Source organism: Colossoma macropomum, unplaced genomic scaffold (assembly GCF_904425465.1).
Source record: "Colossoma macropomum unplaced genomic scaffold, Colossoma_macropomum, whole genome shotgun sequence".
Taxonomy (NCBI): Eukaryota; Metazoa; Chordata; class Actinopteri; order Characiformes; family Serrasalmidae; genus Colossoma; species Colossoma macropomum.
In genome coordinates, this window is record NW_023494798.1 from 2,792,586 (window position 1) to 2,811,932 (window position 19,347).

At 40.9% G+C, this 19,347-nt stretch overlaps 1 protein-coding gene across 1 annotated transcript; it reads right to left on the bottom strand.

Moving 5' to 3' along the window:
• Positions 1-804: 804 nt before the first annotated feature.
• On the bottom strand, positions 805-19,035 carry LOC118818478 (synaptotagmin-11). Its single transcript, XM_036585745.1, has 5 exons — positions 18,867-19,035; positions 11,691-12,718; positions 3,731-3,902; positions 3,197-3,363; positions 805-2,434 (listed from the first exon to the last, which is right to left on the bottom strand). Exons 1-5 carry the CDS (start codon positions 18,883-18,885, stop codon positions 2,285-2,287), a joined length of 1,536 nt encoding a protein of 511 aa, XP_036441638.1. The 5' UTR covers positions 18,886-19,035; the 3' UTR covers positions 805-2,284.
• Positions 19,036-19,347: the final 312 nt, after the last annotated feature.

Consider the following 19,347-nt stretch of genomic DNA (forward strand, 5'->3'; position numbering starts at 1 on the left):
GTAGACTGAATAGCCAGATATGTAAATTATTTGGTTTTTTGTTACAGTGAGTTCGAAACAGTCATTTCAAAAAAAGTGAGTGAAATTCAGTTTTCCAGGATATGGGCCCTTTAAAGCTTGAATTTTGTCCATGGCATGGACCATTTATCAATAATGATCGATAACGGTTTATGTCACGTTTTCTTATGAGCACAGCCTTGTGGGCCTCAGCGCTGAGTGGGTGACTCCCGCGTGCCACATAAAAAAAGACGAGGTAATGAAAGTAGAAGAACAAAGTAAATAAAGAGAAAAAAGTGGGATTTAGTAAGATCGGTTGAAAGTGAAAGGCCAGCTATGAGAACCTCAATGTGAAATTTGAATGAGACCCGAACCACATAAAAATCTGAGAAAAGTCGCACAAATACACTACAGGGCCAAAGGTATGTGGAGACTTCTCCTAATTATTGGATTCAGGTGTTTCAGCCACACTTATTGCAAACAGGTGTATAAAATCAAGCACATAGCCTTGCAGTCTCCATAGACAAACACTGGTCAGGGACTTTAAACATGGCACTGTCATAGGATGCCACGTCTGCCCTGCTAGATCTGCCCCGTCAACTGTAAGTGCTATTATTGTAGACGCTAAAACAGTGCTGAAACGCATGTCACGTAAAAATTGCCAATCCTCTGTTGCTTCATTCGATTACAGAGTTCCAAACTGCCTCTGGAAGCAACATCAGCACAAGAACTGTGTGTTGGGAGCTTCATGAATTGGATTTCCTTGCAGCTGCACACAAGCCTAAGATCACTATATCACCACTGGACTCTGGAGAAGGGGAATCGTTCTCTGGAGTGATGAACCACACTTTACTATCTGGCACTGTCTGGATGAATGAGGGTTTTGGTGGATACCAGGAGAACGCTACCTACTGTCATGCTAGTGCCAGCAGTAAAGTTTGGTGGAGGAGGGATAATGGGCTGGGGCTGTTTTTTCAGGGTTTAGACTCTTAGTTCCTGTGAAGGGTAGTGTTAATACTACAGCACACAAAGACACTCTAGATAGCAATAGTTCAGGGAAGACCCCTTCCTGTTTCAGCATGACTGAGCCCCTGTGTACAAAGCGAGGTCCACAAAGACATAGTTTTATGAGTTTGGTGTGGAGGAACTCCAGTGGCCTGCACAGAGCCCTGACCTCATGAGCTGGATGAGCTGGAACATTGATTGCGAGCCAGGCCGTCTTGTCCGTCATCAGTGTCTGACCTCACAACTACTCTTTTGACTGAATGGGCACAAATTCCCACAGACACACCCCAAAATCTTGTGGAAAGCTTCCCAGAAGAGTGGAGGCTGTTAAAGCTGCAAAGGGGCCAAACTCCACATTAATGCATATGCTTTTGAAATGGGACGTCCAGCAAGCTTATATGGGTGTGATATGTCAGGTGTCCACATACTTTTGGCCATATAGAGTACATCAAGCTGTCCTGTGTGGAAATATAGATATTTATCGACAATTTTCTCCCAAATTTTTTTAACCTGTTTATTGTTCCAGCTTTAATTCTGTCCATACCTTTGTCCATTTTTATTGACAACAGAACGTCACACAGTGTCAGAAAACACATAATCAAGTCTATATGACATTACTTAACAACCCAACACAGTTTCAGGCAAGTGATGACTTAGGCATGCAGTTAACGTGCTAAAAATGATGGCTAAGAGCTTCAAGTCAGCAACATTAGTCTTGTAGCGCCAACGCAAAATCAAAAACGCCCAACATGTCTTGGCTGACTGGCTGCGTTAGTGGCAAGCAGCAAAAATGGTGTCAATTTTCTAAATTTCTGGCCAAACCATCACTTTCAACCTTGTTTCTGATCAGATATAATGGTTAGCAAAAGCTACTTAAGAGCGACTCAACACGGGAAACCAAGAACAAGACAGTACTTATCTAACAGGCCAAGAAAACAACACAAAGACATACCATACAACATACCAACAGGTGTCATATTCATCAAAGTCTTCTGATATCTAACACAGTCATAATCAAAGCTAACACAGTTTCAGTACATAATGCTAGTTTGGCACTCCATTGAGGGAATCTGGAAAAATATCTGGAACTATTCACATTAATAAATACAGTAGTTACAGTTCATATACAGACACTCACATGAAGGCCAGACTATTGGACAGTTAATCCAACTCGCTCAACTGTCCCGTCCACTACTCAAAGCCCCAGTGAGAGGCCATGGCAGAGGATAATACGTCTGCAAGCCCATTGTTTAGGGACATCTATTAAGTCCATCATTAAGTCCTACAGTGTATCTGGCTGGAGTGTGTGCCAGCGTGCCGTCTCCACCTGCCCTCGATCACACATCTCTTTCCAGTGCTGCCGCCCCGCCTCCGGACCCTCGCAACCAATCAGAACGCGGCCCAGAGCGCTGCTTTTTGTGTACAGCCGTCCCTGTGGAGATAAAGCAGTGATCTAAATGAGCTCTGCAACTTTCATTGCTTTCATTCTAGATCATTACAAGATTGGAAAATTGTCCATTTTATCAGCTTCACTGACCGTATAGGAGCAGTTTGTGGTTCTACAGACTGAAGTCCATCTGTTTCTCTGCATACTTTGTTACCCTGTTCTTCAGTGGTCAGGACCCCCACAGAGCAGGGTGGTGGTCATTCTCAGCACTGCAGTAACACTGACGTGGTGGTGGTGTGTTAGTGTGTGTTGCACTGGTGCGAGTGGATCAGACACAGCAGTGCTGCTGGAGGTTTTAAGCACTGTGTCCACTCACTGTCCACTCTATTAGACACTCCTACCTTGTCAGTCCACCTTGTAGATGTAAAGTCAGAGATGATAGCTCATCTGTTGCTGCACAGTTTGTGTTGGTCATCCTCTAGTCCTTCACCACCCAAATAATACCTGCTCTGTGGGGGTCCTGACCACTGAAGAACAGGGTGAAAGGGGGCTAACAGATGGACTACAGTCTGTAATTATAGAAAGTGCTCCTTTATGGTCAGTGGAGCTGATAAAATGGACAATGAGTATAGAAACATGGTGTATAGTAATGTTTTATTCCGCTGCTGTAAATAGTTATGACCATGCTTATTAAGCATAATGACCCAATTTAATAAGCAGATTAAAATCTCACGAAAGGCATGTAAATCAATCACATAAACAAATGGATTTATAAGAGTGTGGCAGAGTTAGATGTCTCCTCTCTACCTGCATGACGACAAATTCGAAGACCAGTGGAAGTCTGATGATGTCACCAGGAGGTAAATCGAACAAAAAGGGTGCGTTCCAAACCGCATTAGAGCCACTCGCTCCCTTCGTCTCCTTAGTGCTGATCACTCTCCCTCCCTGCCGCAGGTTGATGACGACATAATGATCTGTAGGGACAACACACTCCTCTGTAGTATTCTGCGTGGTCACTTAGTGAGTATTTCTTGCTAACAGACCAGCAAAAAAATGACCACTCCTCCAGTAAAGGCTGGTTTAGGTCATTTAAGGGTGCCCAGTAGGGGGCAGCATGTTATGAGAGGTGAGCAATGAGAGATCCTGATATAGAGTAGTAAAGGTGGGCCAATCCAGAGATTTAGTTATTAACCCCTTAACATTCCAGGCTTATTACACACTAAGGCTTATTATTCATTAACTACAGGGAATTCAATGCAAACTAATGGAGCTTTTCTTAGGTTATAGGAGTGTGTTATAGGCCCATGGCTTGGTTCCTGGCTAAAACAGCTGTGGACGTACCTGCAGCTCCAGGCATTCTCGTCATCTTCGCCAAGTTCTCAGCTTTGCGCACCATCACTTTGATGCGGTGGGCCTGAGTCTGGTACTGCAGCAGGATAAAGAGCTGACCCAGTGGCCTCGGAGGACACGCTGACGACCTCAGGTTGCCCAAAGACTCCTGAGTGCTCTGACTCTGGAAACAAATATGAAAACGTCATGAAACAATGAAAGAAGTGCTCAGATTGTGATGGTCAGAAAAGAAGTTAAAGGGGGATTCCACCGATTTTTCAAAATTTCTGTATAATTCAGTGGTTGAGATGTAACAAATTACACAAGTCATTTTGGACCATTTCTGTATGTCAGTTCCTTAGGAAATGTAACACAATGTAAAGAGTAGCTGGAGTTTCCAAATTATGCAAAAAAGTGTAATGTGGTCACATCTGTTAAGAACAGGGTCATCAGCAGGTCAGACTATACAGCTTTCATAGCCTGTGATGTTCTGCTGTCTAATTATTTGACACAAACTTTAACATCCCAGTTAGAAACATGCTTTTTTGCTTTGTGTTTAGATGTGGGATGGTCAGTGGGTAGCCTGTTGGACACTGATTTCATGCCTCTCTAAGTCTGGCCATTATAACTCACTAGGCGGTCTTGGCTTATCTAACACCAACATATAATCACAAGCCACACTCTGCACACACATGCCCACTGAAGATTACATCACTCAGCGCTCACTATATCAGCCATGTGCGCCTTTAATACTTTAATAAGCACTTTAATACATTGATGCTTTCACCTCTTTCCAGATAGCTCTGGATCACAGTGAAACAATGTGGCAAAACTGGACAATGTCCATCAGAACGTCTCTGCTTTGATTTCCCTGCGCTGTAAATTAATAATGAATTAATTCCCTCCTACAGTGTTCATTAGATCCGCGCTTTAACTGTGTGGAGTGGGAGTAAACTTGAGTAAAACAATTGTCGTAGGTGTTTATTTAACACCAGCCATTTTTGGCATGAAATATTGTATAAAATATTTTTTCTCTTGTTAAGTATGGACATTATAACTGCTTCTGTAAACTGTCCAGAACGTCTCTCCTCAACTTATATAACATAAGTCAACCATCAGTTTCTGTTTAAATCTCAATAAAAGAACTTTCTGTATTTTGTTGTTCTTCCATATAATATATTATAAAGCTTTATGTACCAAAAACAGTCATAATTCATATTTTCATGAACATTTTCCAACCTCTCTTTATCCTTAGAATTAAAGGGCCCATATCATGGAAAACCTTGAAATAAAATAGTTTAGTTTAGTATGTAAACATTGTTTACCACACTGAAACTATTGTTTACCACATTGAAATATTCCAGAAAACAGCTTGTTTTTAAATTCAGTGTGATGTCACAAAAGTAATTTACATATATTATCCACTTATTTAGCCTCATCCATTAATGTTGAAGATACAAGAAATGTTTCAGGCCGGACTGCTTATTGAATAAGGCACAATATAGAGCATCCAATCAGAACAGTGCTCATTTACATATGTCAGTCTTAAAGTTTCAGCGACAAAAAAGTCTGTTGAATTCTAAGGCATAAGGAGAGGCTGGAATATGGCAAATATATGCAAATTTTAGCACACAATTTTACCATATTTAGCATATTAGCAAAAAATAAGACAAATAAGGTGTGCCATAAATTTTGCACAGGCCACACACTGTTTTTACTTTTGTCCCAAAACAAAAACAGCAAATGCACAGCAATTCTGCATTAAAATTTGCACAAGTGTGTTCACTTGGAAAATTCACCAACTGTCATTCATCAGGGGCGTGCAAACTTTTGCACACAACTGCATATGTAAATTACCTCTACTATGACTGGCTGCCAGTATTGTGCCTTGCTCAAAAAGCAATCCAGATTTTCATTATCACTTTGATGTGAATGAGAGGTCATGGAAATGTGTTCATGGATGTGACATCACAAACATGGTGTTCTCGCTGAATTCAGGCCAGGCTGTAGTATGGACAGTGTGAACTGGACAGTGAATGGGATATTTTGAAACTTTAACAATGTTTCCATACTACATCAAACTCTAATTTAAAAAAAACCCCTTGGTTCTCCATGATACGGGCCCTTTAATGTCACTTCGGTGACACTGTTAAGGGGAAAGGTTTAGCTGTAGCGACAGTGGGCTCGGGCCACAGGGGCTTCAGGCGCACTGCTGTGACACAGGCAGGGGAAGATCACGCTAACAGCCCCCGCTACATCACACACAGCGCCTTCCTTCAGGAGACATGCTGTCTGTGTAGCGCCGGCCTCATTCATCTTGTTCTCACTTTTTCAGTTCACAGCCCCCCCCCACAACCCCCCGGCCCCTCCACTTCACCCTCTCTCACCCCTTTTACTCCATTTCTTTCCCTTTCTGGCCATGTTCATGTTGCAAGCCTTATTGCTCAGTCGCTCAGATGAGACCTTTCTGATTAGTGTGAGCACACCTCTGCCCTGGAAAGACCCTCATGGGCACAGTTGTGAGATCAAAACCACCATCAAATCACACTTGTGGACCACCAAAGCAGAAAGACCAGCTTTGAGCGAAAAAAAGAAGAAAAAAACAAAATATCCTTGCTAAGAAGCTTTACAGAACCTCATTTTACCTACATGTGTCAGGCTCCAGTCCTCGCAGGCCAAACTGTTACAGACTTCAGCACAGTGTCTCATTAAACACACCTGATTCAGCTCAACAGCTAATTAGCAAGGCCTTCACGGACTGAATTCAGAGCGTTAGATGAGGGTCCCAAGTTTGGCATGCCTAATTTAACCAGAGAAACTGTAGCATACAGGTCAGTTTTTAGCATCATAGCCATTTATACAGACACTACAGCAAAAACAGCGCACAAATATGTTGCCTTAACCAACTATGACAGCTTTAGCAAGCTAGCAATGTTACAATTCTTTCCGAATTTTCCATAGCTAATCAATTAGCTTAGCTAACCAATCCAATGTTTAAAAACCTCAAATCATGCCTCCCTAGTGGTAACCATCTAAGCGCTGACCACAGACATCAGTTAGTCACTAGTTCCGTATGTAGTGAATCAGTGCATAGTAAATTTGAATCTGGACACTGGCTAAGTCCCAGGAGGAACACTGGGACACTGATGACTTAGTTACATGTGGAACGGATGCTAAAACAGTACCAACAATATTGACTGGGAAGCGCTTCCACTGTGCTGTGCTCAGCCATACTGTCATTAAAACACTAATTTTGTTTACCCAGATAAAGCTGTGTATCAGTCACACACGGCAATGTTTAATAAAGTTAGGCCTTTCTTCAGGCGTTTAACATGCTAGCATAAATGCTAATTCTGCCAAGCTACCCTGATAGCAAGAGGATAGTGGACCACTGTTGGCCCACTGATGGCAAAGTTGGTGGTCCATTGGCATTTTGCACAGCGTTTTCCGGGTGGCCCACCAGTGGTTACACAGAGTCATAGACAAAATTCCACTGATCATCTCTCATTTTCCATTTACAGTCCAGTTTACTTATTTTTCCTTCCTTCCTTTCTTCAGTTATACTTTATAAATTAGTTTGGTAAATAATTTTAATCTAAATCAGCGTCAGCGACAACATTTTCTATAAAATAAATTTTCATATCAGGCCTATTATTTTTTTTTTCTCTGAGTTGTTTGTAATGTTTTTCTAACTTTATTTTCCAAAATAAAAGTCTGGACAGTAATCTGGGTGGTCAGAGGGTGGACCAGCAGTGACAAAGAGTCAGCGGGGTAACTGTGTAGCTGTAGCTGAGCTCATCTGATCCTTTAAGTAAGGATTTAAACTTAAAGTTTGTAACTGAATATTTTCAAAATGGGCCTAGTTAGCTTGTTAGCTGTAGCCTGTTAGCAGGTCAGGCTACTTTAGTGTCATGCTTTGTTCATAAAATGAATAAATAAAGTGATACTATTAAAATATAGCATATTCTATTGTGTTATTGAGCTAAATATAGCATGTGCTATTATTTTTTAGGTAGTATGGATGGTCAGTGGCTAAGTGTATAAGTAAAGTTAAATCAGGAACACATGCAACTGGCTAGCTAAGTAGCTAACAGGATGCTATAAACATTTCAGTTAATAGAAAAAATGATAAAGTGTATAAAATACAGACTTAAGACATTTTTTCCTGCTTTTGTCCTCCATTTTAAGTTTTTAATTTTTTCAACCTTCCAAAAGTTGAACTACAGGCATAATGCTATTTCAGTCAGGCAGCAGAGCGAACAGTCGATGCTGACTGGTTTTTACAGTGCATTGTGGGAACTTTTAGGCAACAGAAGTTTCAGTGCACTGGACCGATTCTGACAATGAGACCCTAAAAATGGCTAAAAAATAGCATTTCCTCAGCCAAAATCCATAAAGTCACAATGACACAATGACAGCGACAGAGCAAGACAACAGCTTTAACCAGCTAGCAATGTTCAAACTGTTCTTTCTGAATCTTTTACTTAGCTAATTCAACAGCTGTCTAAAAACCTCAATAGTACCTACCTAGTGGCACAACCTTCTTAGCATTGGCCACAGCCATCAGTGAGTACAAGATATAGGCCTCACTCTCTTTGGGTGATGCTAACCAGTGTGGCCGTCTGTTAGCTGATGCAACAAAATTAGCAGTTAATGTTCTCCTCCAAGTGTGTTGAGCTGTTCAGTGACGTTGTGTTAGTAGCTGTTGGCTGGCCTAACATGTCTCAGAGGAAGCATGTGTTTCTCCCAGCTTGATAGCATCATGTGATTGGTGGACATCTAGCTAGAGGGTGGGAATGAGCTTTAATCAAACAGGAAAGAAAAAAATTGAGTGAACACCCAAAGTAATGCCACACTGATGTCATAGCCTCTACCGCTGTGTTCAGGACGGCTTAACCCTATGACAAGTAATCCGATCCAAAATGACGCGCATGCATGGAGTACCACTTAGAGTAAACGTTACCATGACAGCGAACATCACGTGAGTCCAGTCAGAGTGAGATGAGCAGCAGTGAGCAGTGCTTGTGTTTTTAATTGCTTTAAAATGATGTCAGACTCAGGAAAACGTCCTTCACATGTCCTTATTAAAGAAGGCCGAGAGGAAGACGTCGTGTTCTGAGACACATAAACTTCGTCTCCTCTGCAGACCAGTTTCTGCTCTGCCATGTTGAACGGTATAAACTCTCACTATGATGTGACGAACATGATCAGAACGGACTTAAACTTTCCGATAGGGAATGTAATCAGATACAGGCGTTTACACGGATATTATTCTTCTATTTAACAGATTATTTACAGGATTACCCACCTCGATCAATCAGACAGAAATTGTATTCCGAATGGCCTCAATCGCACTAGTCTATTCCGATTCAGGTGTATACATGGACGTATTCTATTCCGATTGAGCTATTAGTCGGATTATTAACGGATTATTAGGATGCATGTAAACGTGGCTAATATGGCAAAAAAAACAGCACAAAAATGTGTTTCTTCAAGTAAAATCCATAAAATCAAGCTACTGATTATTCAAGTGGGACAAACAGAGCCTTAGCCAGGTGGCAATGCTAAAACAACTCTTTCTGAATCTTCTACTTAGCATTTCAGACGTTACAAAATCTTAACTACACATTACACTTAATCTATTCTAACAGTGTAACCTTTCACACACATACAAAATAAGGTTTATTTTAAATTCACAGCACGTTCTGCATTGACATTTATCTGAATTTTGCATATTTTGCAATAGTAACTATGAAGAAGTGCATTTGTGGGCGGAGCACGGACAGGTCAATTAAGCAATAATGTTTTAATGTGAATGTAGCCACTGGTCACTTCATCCCTGTAATGTAAACACAGCCTCTGTCTCCTTTCCACTCTCCCCCTCTCCTTGTTTGACAGATTCTCTAGATGCCCTCTGGCACCATTTCCCTTCTCCGTGGAGGACAAAGCGTGGGCGGCAAGCCAGATCAATGCCCCACTTGTCCACAGTCCACTCACTCAGCTCCGAGCCCTATCACCATCTCTCAGCGGAGCGGAAAATACAGCGCACACAAAACACGACCTCGTGCTGATTACAAAGCCACATTCTCACAGAGATAGCGCCGGCGCGATAGCGATTATTACAGGGCCGGAGGGCCGCGTTTTCCATCCACCTGCGTCACCTGGCTAAGGCAGGTACGGTCCAGCGTGCTGCTGACCTCACAGGCGGAAAGCTTCTTGATGGAGTTGGTGACACATGGTCAAACACGCCTGAGGCTACTCTGATACGTGGCGCTGCTCAGTCAGAGCTGATGCAGGATGCAGGGTGTACTTTTTAGCCTTAGAGGTGAAGTAGCTCATGTGAGCTTTGTGTAGAACTAATACATTTCTAGTACAAAAATGACTGAATACACAGTAGATTAATACACTGTATGTGGTTTTTATGGTTTTACTGTTTACACATTAGATGTATAATATGCCTGAATATATTTGTCACTGTTTAAAGCAAAAGAATGGCCAAAAATCAAATTTCCCCGCAAATGTAACTGATCTCAAGCACGTTTGGTGTCTAAGATTTTGCACTGGAGCTATCAGGCTAATGTAGCTAACATAGCTGGGTATAAGCTTACTTAACATGTCAGCTACATTAACCCTATAGACATCATTGTGCAAAATTCAGGACAAAATAATCACATTCTTGCGTAGAAACGAGTTAAATAGTCTCAAACAGACTTGCTTATGTGGTTCCACTGCTTGGCATGTATAAAATGGAAGAAGTATGTTAGCATAACTATAAAAGATAACAAGGTAGCAAATCATGAAGTCTGCATTTTGTCAACTGTTTGTCCACTTTTCTAGATAACAGTATTTCATACACTGTGAGCAAGTCTATCTTAGATTACTTAACAACTCGATGCGATTTAAGGCAAGTGTGTGTTGATTTAAGCATGCTTTACAATGCTAATCGGTACAGCACAAGCACCCACTACTTGTTAGCTACATTAGCCTCGTAGCTCCAGTGCAAAACTAAAGACACCAAGCATGCCTTAGCTGACCAATCACATTTGGAGAAAATGGAAAGTTACTTATTCATATTATCGCTTAATGTCACACCAATGTGATTTACTGACAAATCATTTTTCCCAAGAGTGCATTTAAGTTACTACAGGGGCTGGGTATTGTTCCAAATTAGCAGTTAGCAATTAGTTAGCATTAGCTGCAAATATCTACATCAATACCGATATCTTGACTTCAATCCTGATTCCTGAACCTTTTTAATACCTTGTTTTAAATTAAAAACAAATTTATTAGCGCAGAAATGACTGTGAGGTGCTGGAAGTAGACATATTTCCAGATCATAAGGAAAGGGCATCTCAGTGAAATTTGATACTCAATTTTGTACGAAATTATTTGAAAAATAAATGTTAGTCTAATAAAACTCAACGACATTTGGAGATTCTGACACATCTCTACAACAGATTGCTTACATGGACATAATTAAGATATATAAGTGCTGGTGTTGATAAGAATATCGTCACTGTCCAATGAAAAACATGTATCTCCATTTTTTGCGATTTTTACTTCTCTACATTATTTGATCTCAGCAGCTGTCCTTTATACTGTGTGAAAATTTCATAATGATTGGACCAATAGAAATGCTCCAGAACTGCATAGAATAACAGCCCTTTCCATTAACTTACACTGAAAATAAAGAAAGTTTTTGCCCTCTCCTGTAAATTTACTATTTTGGAGATACTTGTTTTTCTTTGGACAGCGACGATATGTAATTTAGCCAATCAACAGTCTAGGTTTTAGCACAAAGCGTTTATTGGCTGGCACATGCTAAGACCAACTACTTTTTAAAATTACAATTTGGTATTGTATGACAGTTTTATGATATTGAATTGAAGTAGTTCAGTTCATACCCTCAAAAGTACTGAATGATGATTACCCAGCCCTATTTACTAGTACTAAGACCATAATGCCCTGTTACCTTTTTGAGTCTTCTTCTGGTGGGGTTTAGCTGGAGGTTGTACATCACGGCGGTATCCGGCTCCCAGTCTATCTCAGCGCAGGCCAGCTCCAGCTCCCCCAGCGGCGTCTCCCGAAGACCCGAGAAATCTTTGCCGTAAGCGGCGAGCCTCAGAGTGCAGGCCTTGAGCTCCTCCAGAGAACCGGCCTGAAGGGTAAGGACCTGGGACTGGGGCTCAGGACTCAGGCTGTGCCTGCGTGCTGGCACCCCCTGCATTGGAGCAGGGCAGAGAGGGGGCAAACTTGCCCGAACTGTGGCCCCGCTTACCCTCCTGGAGGCCCTGAACAGCCCCAGGACTGTGACTGTAAGAGCGCCCTCTGCTGGAGAGAAGAGCAGGGTGAAGTGTAGGGATGGTGGTTGCTTGCTTGAGATGGAACTACGCCTGGAACCTGAGCCATACTGAGTTGACGATGGCGCCCCCTGTGGGCTGGAGCCATATTGAGGTGAAGATGGCACCCCCTGTGGGTCAGCGGTGGTCAACCTGCTGCTTTCTGAACATAAGAAGTCGCCGGCCACAGTGGAGCGACGGTCCAAGGCGCGGCGGGTTTTGGCCACCAGGCTGAGTTTGGGGATGCTGGGGAGGGAGGCCCGGCTGCGGATGGCCAGTTTGGAGGGCGAGGAAGGAACGACCGGGGAACTGAGGCGGCGCAGGGGGAATCTGGACTTCTGAGGACCTTTCGAATCCACTGAGACACGGGAAAGAGTACTGAGGTCATCCTCGGAGGGTGTGGAACTGCTGTTTTGAGAAGGATAGTCCAGCACGTCGCCCTCCAGCTCCTCATATTGCTGTTTGATGGGAAGAACATTAATGGATGGGGAGGGGCTTAGAGTTACAGTCACGTGATCTAGAGGGGGGGAGGAAAGGGTAAGCCCCGCCTCTTTGTCGTCAGAAGGGTGGGACTTCCTGCGGCACCAGCAAATGATGCAGCCCAGCACGAGGCAGAAGCAGAAGATGGCCAGGCCAACGGCCAGGAGGATCTGGAGATGAACTGTTGTGGAGGAAAACAAGCAAATTATAAAATATTCAGCAAACATGATAACTAGATAAAGCCTGATTAAGTATGTGTTATTATTTTAACAAATCTGTTTTTTTAAGGCCAAACAATAAAAATGGGCTTAAACAACCAATGACAACCAATAACCAATTCTATGACTTCTATTATATAGCTGTGTTTACTTCCTTCACATGGTTTAATACTATGTAGGCCAGACATTAGAAGCATTTAAAGCGTATTCTTTATTTGTATATGTTGGAATTTCACAGTGAATCCTTCTTGTAATAAAGCTAACTGAATATTACTGGAGGAGCCTGTTAACCTGTTAGCTGTCTTCTGAGCTGTTCAGCCTAGACCTCGTTAAACAAAACCCTTTACTTTATATACACACAAATTGTACCACCAAACGTTTGCCTATATTGGGATGATTTAACTAACTTTAATGTACATTATTATGTATTAGCCTACTGCTAAATTACAAATATTGGAATGGACTCATCATTGAGACTCACTGGCTGTGTTTACAGATTTTTACCAGACACATTCCCATTATAGATTAAGACTGAGGTGTTTATCTGCTCATTGTGCTTAACCATCTGATGACAATCTCTGTTTACATTCACTCTACAAGTAATCAGATCCAAAATGACACGCATGCGTAGAAAACCACTTAGTGTAGACGTTACCATGACAACCAGCATCACTTGAGTGCAGTCAGAGTGAGATGAGCAGCAGTGAGCAGTGCTTGTGTTTTTAATCGCTTTAAAATGATGTCAGACTCAGGAAAACGTACTTCACATATCCTTATTAAAGAAGGCCGGTTGCCAACCATTTATAAGATCACATTATCAGCGTTATGCTAACTCAGTTGTTATAATGTGCTGTCATTTCATCCAAAAAAGTATCATAACAACCTAATATCAGAAGAAAAAATGTCATGACATAGATATTACATCAACTTTACATCAAAGTTGGCAACATCAGTGTTTATGACAGACAACGCCTATTGAAATAAGCCTATATTAATACGTTTATGTAGGTTTAAGTCACTAGTCATGACAAGCTTCTGTAGAAGTCATGCAGCATTACGAACAACACAGTAAAAAAAACAGGAAAAGCTAAGAGTCACCATGAAGTCAGAGGCGAACTAACTCTGCTAGCAGTCTGAGTTACTCTCTACTAGATTAATGAGCTGTTAGGCAAGTTGAGGAATGATAATGATTCCACCAACAGAGATGACTAAAGGAGATCCAGAGCCAGCATCGCCTCCGCACTCCTCGCCTGCTCACGGTGCGTTTAGCGCTGCAGTTTTTCTCCTTCCTTACACTCCACACATCACTCATTATCTGATTACAGGCCACAGGAAATGTCCCCCAGTCCTAATCACAGCTAACTGCTGCTAGATGGAGAAGGAGCCGGTACAGGCAAGACTTTGATCAAAAACAGAGCATCCATGTGACCTCTGCAGGATCCGGACTGCTTCTCTCCTGCTTAGAGACCAGACTGACCAGGACATTTTCTCTTCTGCGTATTAGAGGACTAAGTGACATCATCATCTTGTGAAACTGCATGAAAGATATTACACTGTGGAATCATTAGCCCAGTGATAGTTAGGGATTCTTAAGGGGCCATATTGTGGATTTATCTTGTTGTTTTTGCAGGTTTATGTAGCCCTGATTCATTTTTACATGACCAACCTCTCTTTATTCCTTTGCGGTGAAAACAGGCTGTTTTCATTGCTGCGCCTTTAGGACTGATATATGTAAATGACTGGACTCTGATTGGACGTCCTGTATCGTGCCGAAACTCTTTATGATGTCAGTGTGGATGAGTGGAGCTAAACTGCTGTAGGCTAAATGGGTTGTTGCAAGGGCAGTAGTAGGGGCTGTGTCTAAACATTTGGGGTCTCTAAGAAAAATCATATCTGGTGGCCCACACTCCCCGTTATTTTGCATGAAAAAATTAAAATTAATGAATATATGTGTTTAATAACTGCTAAGAAAATTATAACGCAGCAATAATTAACTATATGTAAGACAACCAGAATCTTCAACAACAAAATATATATGTATTTTGTTGTTGAAGATTCTGGTTGTCTTACATATCATTAATTATTGCTGCGTTATAATTATATATGCCACTTTTTGCACAGGCTGTGTTTTTTTTACCCCAATTCATACATATTTCAACATATTTCAACAGTAATTGTGCACTAAAATGTACATAAGTATGTTCTCTGTAGAGGATATGTTAATATATATATATATATATACACATTTATTCAACCCCATTCCCAAAAAAGTTGGGACACTGTGCAAAATGTAAATAAAAACTACATGCAATGATGTGCAAATCATTTAAATCCTATATTTTATTATTTTATTGGAAAAAGTACAAAGACAAAATATCAAATGTTGTTTTTAAAAAAAATCTATACCCATTTTGAATTTGATGCCAACAACACATTACAAAAAAGTTGGGACGGGGCAAAAAAAGGCTGGTAAAGTTGTGTAATGCTTAAAAAAACACCTGGTGGTGGATTGACAACAGGTCAGTAACATGAATGGGTATAAAAGAGCATCTCAGAGAGTCTTTCAGAAGTAAGGATGGGGAGGGGTTCACCATTCTGTGAAAGTCTGCACAATCAACTTTTGCTTTTTGTTATCTATGGTACAAAATATCATTAAAAGATTCAGAGAATCTGGAGAAATCTCTGTATGTAAGGGACAAGGCCAAAAAGTATTTGCTGGCCGTGATCTTTGAGCCCTCAGGCGGCACTGCATTAAAAACAGACATGATCCTGTAGTGGAAATCACTGCATGGGCTCAGAAACAGTTCTGAAAACCACTGTCTGTGAACACAGTTCGTCGCTGCTTCCACAAATGCAAGGTAAAAGTCTTAAATGCAAAGAAGAAACCACATATAAACAGAGTCCAGTTATGCTGCCACCTTCTCTGGGCCGGAGTCTGCCTGCAGTCCAGACCTGTCACCACTGAAAACATTTGGCACATTATGAAATGAAAAAAATGACAAAGGAGACCCCAAACTGTGGAGCAGCTGAAATCCTATATCAAACAAGAACGGGAAAACATTTCACTTTCAAAAATACAGCAGTGTCTCCTCAGTTCCCAAACACTTACAGATTGTTGTTAAAAAGAAGTTGTGATGAAACACAGTGGTAAACAGGCCCCCGTCCCAACTTTTTTGGAACATATTGTTGGCATCGAATTTAAAATGGGCATATATTTTTCAAAAAACAATCAAATTTCTCAATTTCAACATTTGATGTGTTGTCTTTGTAGTATTTTCCTTTAAGAATATGGTTTACATAATTTATGATTGCATTCTATTTTAATTTACATTCTGCACGGCGACCCAATTTTTTTGGAAATGGGGTTGTTGTGACATCACAACAATGGGCTGTTTTTGCATTTTAGCTTCCATATATGGTATATGGACCATAAGGAATAAGGGATGAATATGCATTCATCTTAAAACTATAAACCCATATACATATTTTAAACAAAGCTAGGAAAACTTGTTTTTCCATCTCATATGCCCTTTAATAAGTCTCATTACTATATGTTTGCTTATTTATTTATCTATTTGTTTATTTACTTATATGTTTTAGGTTTTTTCAGATTTAACATACTTTTTCCTACCAGGTCTGCACGTTGGAGAATTGAAGTCTCCACTGTGAATAAACAAAGTCGATCTTATCTAACCTTATCTTATGTGCTCATTGTTCATAATGAGTGCTCTACAAGTGAGCTTTATCTCAGTGATGCATGCTCCGTACGCACTCTGCTCTCCCTGCTAACGCTAGCTCAGTCTGCTGTTCAAGTATAGGTAACAGGATCTTGTGCAGTGCAGGGGTTCTGGCACTGAGCGCACCGCTATACATTTCACAGACTGACTCAGCACCACAGCTGCAACCGGTGGGGCCGAGACGTGACTGAAGCTCAATGCAGATGTAATGGCCTGCATGACAAAGAGACCAGCTCTTATTATAAGGCGGAAAATGTTATTCATGTATCCTGCCAGGACTTTGAGTGCCTGAGATAAGCTGAGAGCCAGTGCAAGATAAAAATGCGAGTCACGTATTTGGGTCCACGTTATGGCCAGAGCGGCATGTGTGAGCGGAAGATGTGAATTCATACACCAGCGAAAGCAGAGTGGTTTCAAAGCTTTACAGTAAACACACTAAAAGCAGTACATTACAATGCTGAAAGCAGCAATGGAAACTGTTTCCAGCACCTAACATACTCTTTAATATGATCTACCACTGCTGCATAGTGCCTAACACACTGTCCTATAGCAGAAAGCTTAAAGGGCCCACAGCCTACATTATTCTATGTTAATTATAAGGTCCTTAATATCATTTGGGTGGTTTTATGTACCAAAAACAGCCATAATTCATTTCTACGTAACTCTTTTCATCCCTTAGAATTAAACAAAGTATTTTTCTTACCATGCCTTTAAGACTGATATATGCAAATGAGCTCTGCTCTGATTGGCTGCCCTGCATTGTGCCTCATTCAAGGCAGTCCAGGTTAAAACACTCTTTATAACTTCAGTGTGAATGAGCAGAGCTAAACTAAGCCTCATTACTATTTGTCTGCTTATTTATTTATTGATTGATTGATTGATTGATTTACATGTTCCAGGTCTTTTCATAGGCTGAATAGGTGGGTGTAAATGTGATGCTCTGTGTGACATCACAACAGTGAATTCAGAACAGGTTAGTTTCCATATATGGGCTGTATGGACAGGAGAGGGAACAGCACATTTTAAAACTTTAACAATACAACATCAAACGATTTTCTTTCAAAAAAGAAAGGAAAATTCAGTTTTCCATGATATGGGCCCTTTAATGTGCTGTTCTATTATAACTAATATATAATTCTTAACAAATTATGTTTTAGAATACTTAAAAGACCCATATCTTAGAATTAAAGATACACACACACACACACACACACACACACACATATATATATAAAATATATTCTATATATATATATATATATATATATATATATATATATATATAGAATAGTTAATATAGTGTGTTAACCATTATTGAAGTTTCAAAATGTGGCATTCACTCTCCAGCCCATTCTGAATACACAGTTTTTGTGATGTCACAAAAACCCAACACACTGATATATTTCCATTTTTTTTAGTCTCCAGAAGTTCAGCCCTGCTCCATTCACACCGTCATTATATGCAGTGTTTTTAGCCTGGACTGCTTTTTGAATGAGGCACAATACAGGGCAGCCAATCAGAACAGAGCTCATTTACATATATCATTCTTAAAGGGGAACTCCACTGCTTTTTCCAAATTTTCTGCAAGATTAAACAGTTAAGATGTAAACAAAGTCATTCATAGTGGTTTGGTGTGAAATGCTCTGCTCTAGAGAAACTTACAGAGTCAGGAATGTTCACAGTGGTGGTGATAGGAACCAGACAGCCACCTCTAAAAGCTCCCTCACAGCAAGTTATTACATAAAATGTTTATGAGTATGCCACCTGATGCCTGAGTCACTGTTTCAGAATAAAATGGTTATTTTTGTGTTGTAGACGTCTGGTTCCTATCACCACCACTGTGAAGAAATCTGAACCTTTGCAGATCAAAATACTTTGAATGACTTTGTTTACATCTCAAGGACTGAATTATGCATTTTGAAAATTTGGTGGAATTCCCCTTTAAAGGCACAGTAGCAGTCTGTTTAGTTATAAGGGATAAAGAAAAAATGAAAATGGTCATGTAAAAGTGAATTATGCCTTATTTTGGTTCATAACGGCACACAAATGTCAAAAATGGACATCAAAGGAAAAAATAGGAGGGAATATGGCCCTTTAAAACACTATTTAATTCCCCACACATTGCCCCCTATCCCCTGATATACTCCCCCATATGACCTAACATACTTTTCTATAAAATCCTAAACATCTATATACTGTCCCATATCACATGATATCTCATATTACTGTATCTAAACCATCAGCAGACAAAGAAACAGGTTTCAATACAGCATCAGTTCAATCACGATCACAGCCTCTAATAACATCAGAACAGTTTAATCAGTAACTCTGAATGAGAGCTGAGGAGTGACGAGTCTGCAGTGCAGCTCTTTACCGTCCAGATGGATCCTCATGGTTTCTGTCTCTCTCTCTGCTTGTATCCGTTCACGGGACCCCTTTCACTGTCTGCTCATACAGCCCCTCTACTGCCCCCCTGGGCAGCGCGTGCTCCGTGTCTCCAAGTCTCGCGCTCATGCACCGGCTAGGAAACCGACTGACCGTGAGAAGCGCGCCCGGGAGAGAGAAATAAAAGCGTGCAAACGGGCCGACCAATCAGCAGCGCCCAGCCGGCCCACGTCATTAACGCGCCTTTTCAGAGTGACGGCTCTGATTCGCTGTCCGTGCTTTATAACGGAGATTTATTATTATTATTGCTTCGTTTATTTATCTCAGTGTTTTAAAGGCTCATAATCCCTCTGTTAGCATATTATTTATTCTTCTGATCATCATTTACACTTTCACCAAATTTCTGACTAATTAAATGTGGCTTATTTGCCGTTTGTTCGATAAATGCATTGCTGTTTCCAACAAATTAA

Bases quoted from the DNA above. Each gene is read 5' to 3' on its own strand.
- LOC118818478 (XM_036585745.1), bottom strand. The intron at 3,903-11,690 runs GTAACAGGGCAT...ATTTGTTTCCAG, and splicing joins CCAGAAGAAGACTCAAAAAG to AGTCAGAGCACTCAGGAGTC. The intron at 2,435-3,196 runs GTAGAGAGGAGA...TTATCTCCACAG, and splicing joins TCGAATTTGTCGTCATGCAG to GGACGGCTGTACACAAAAAG.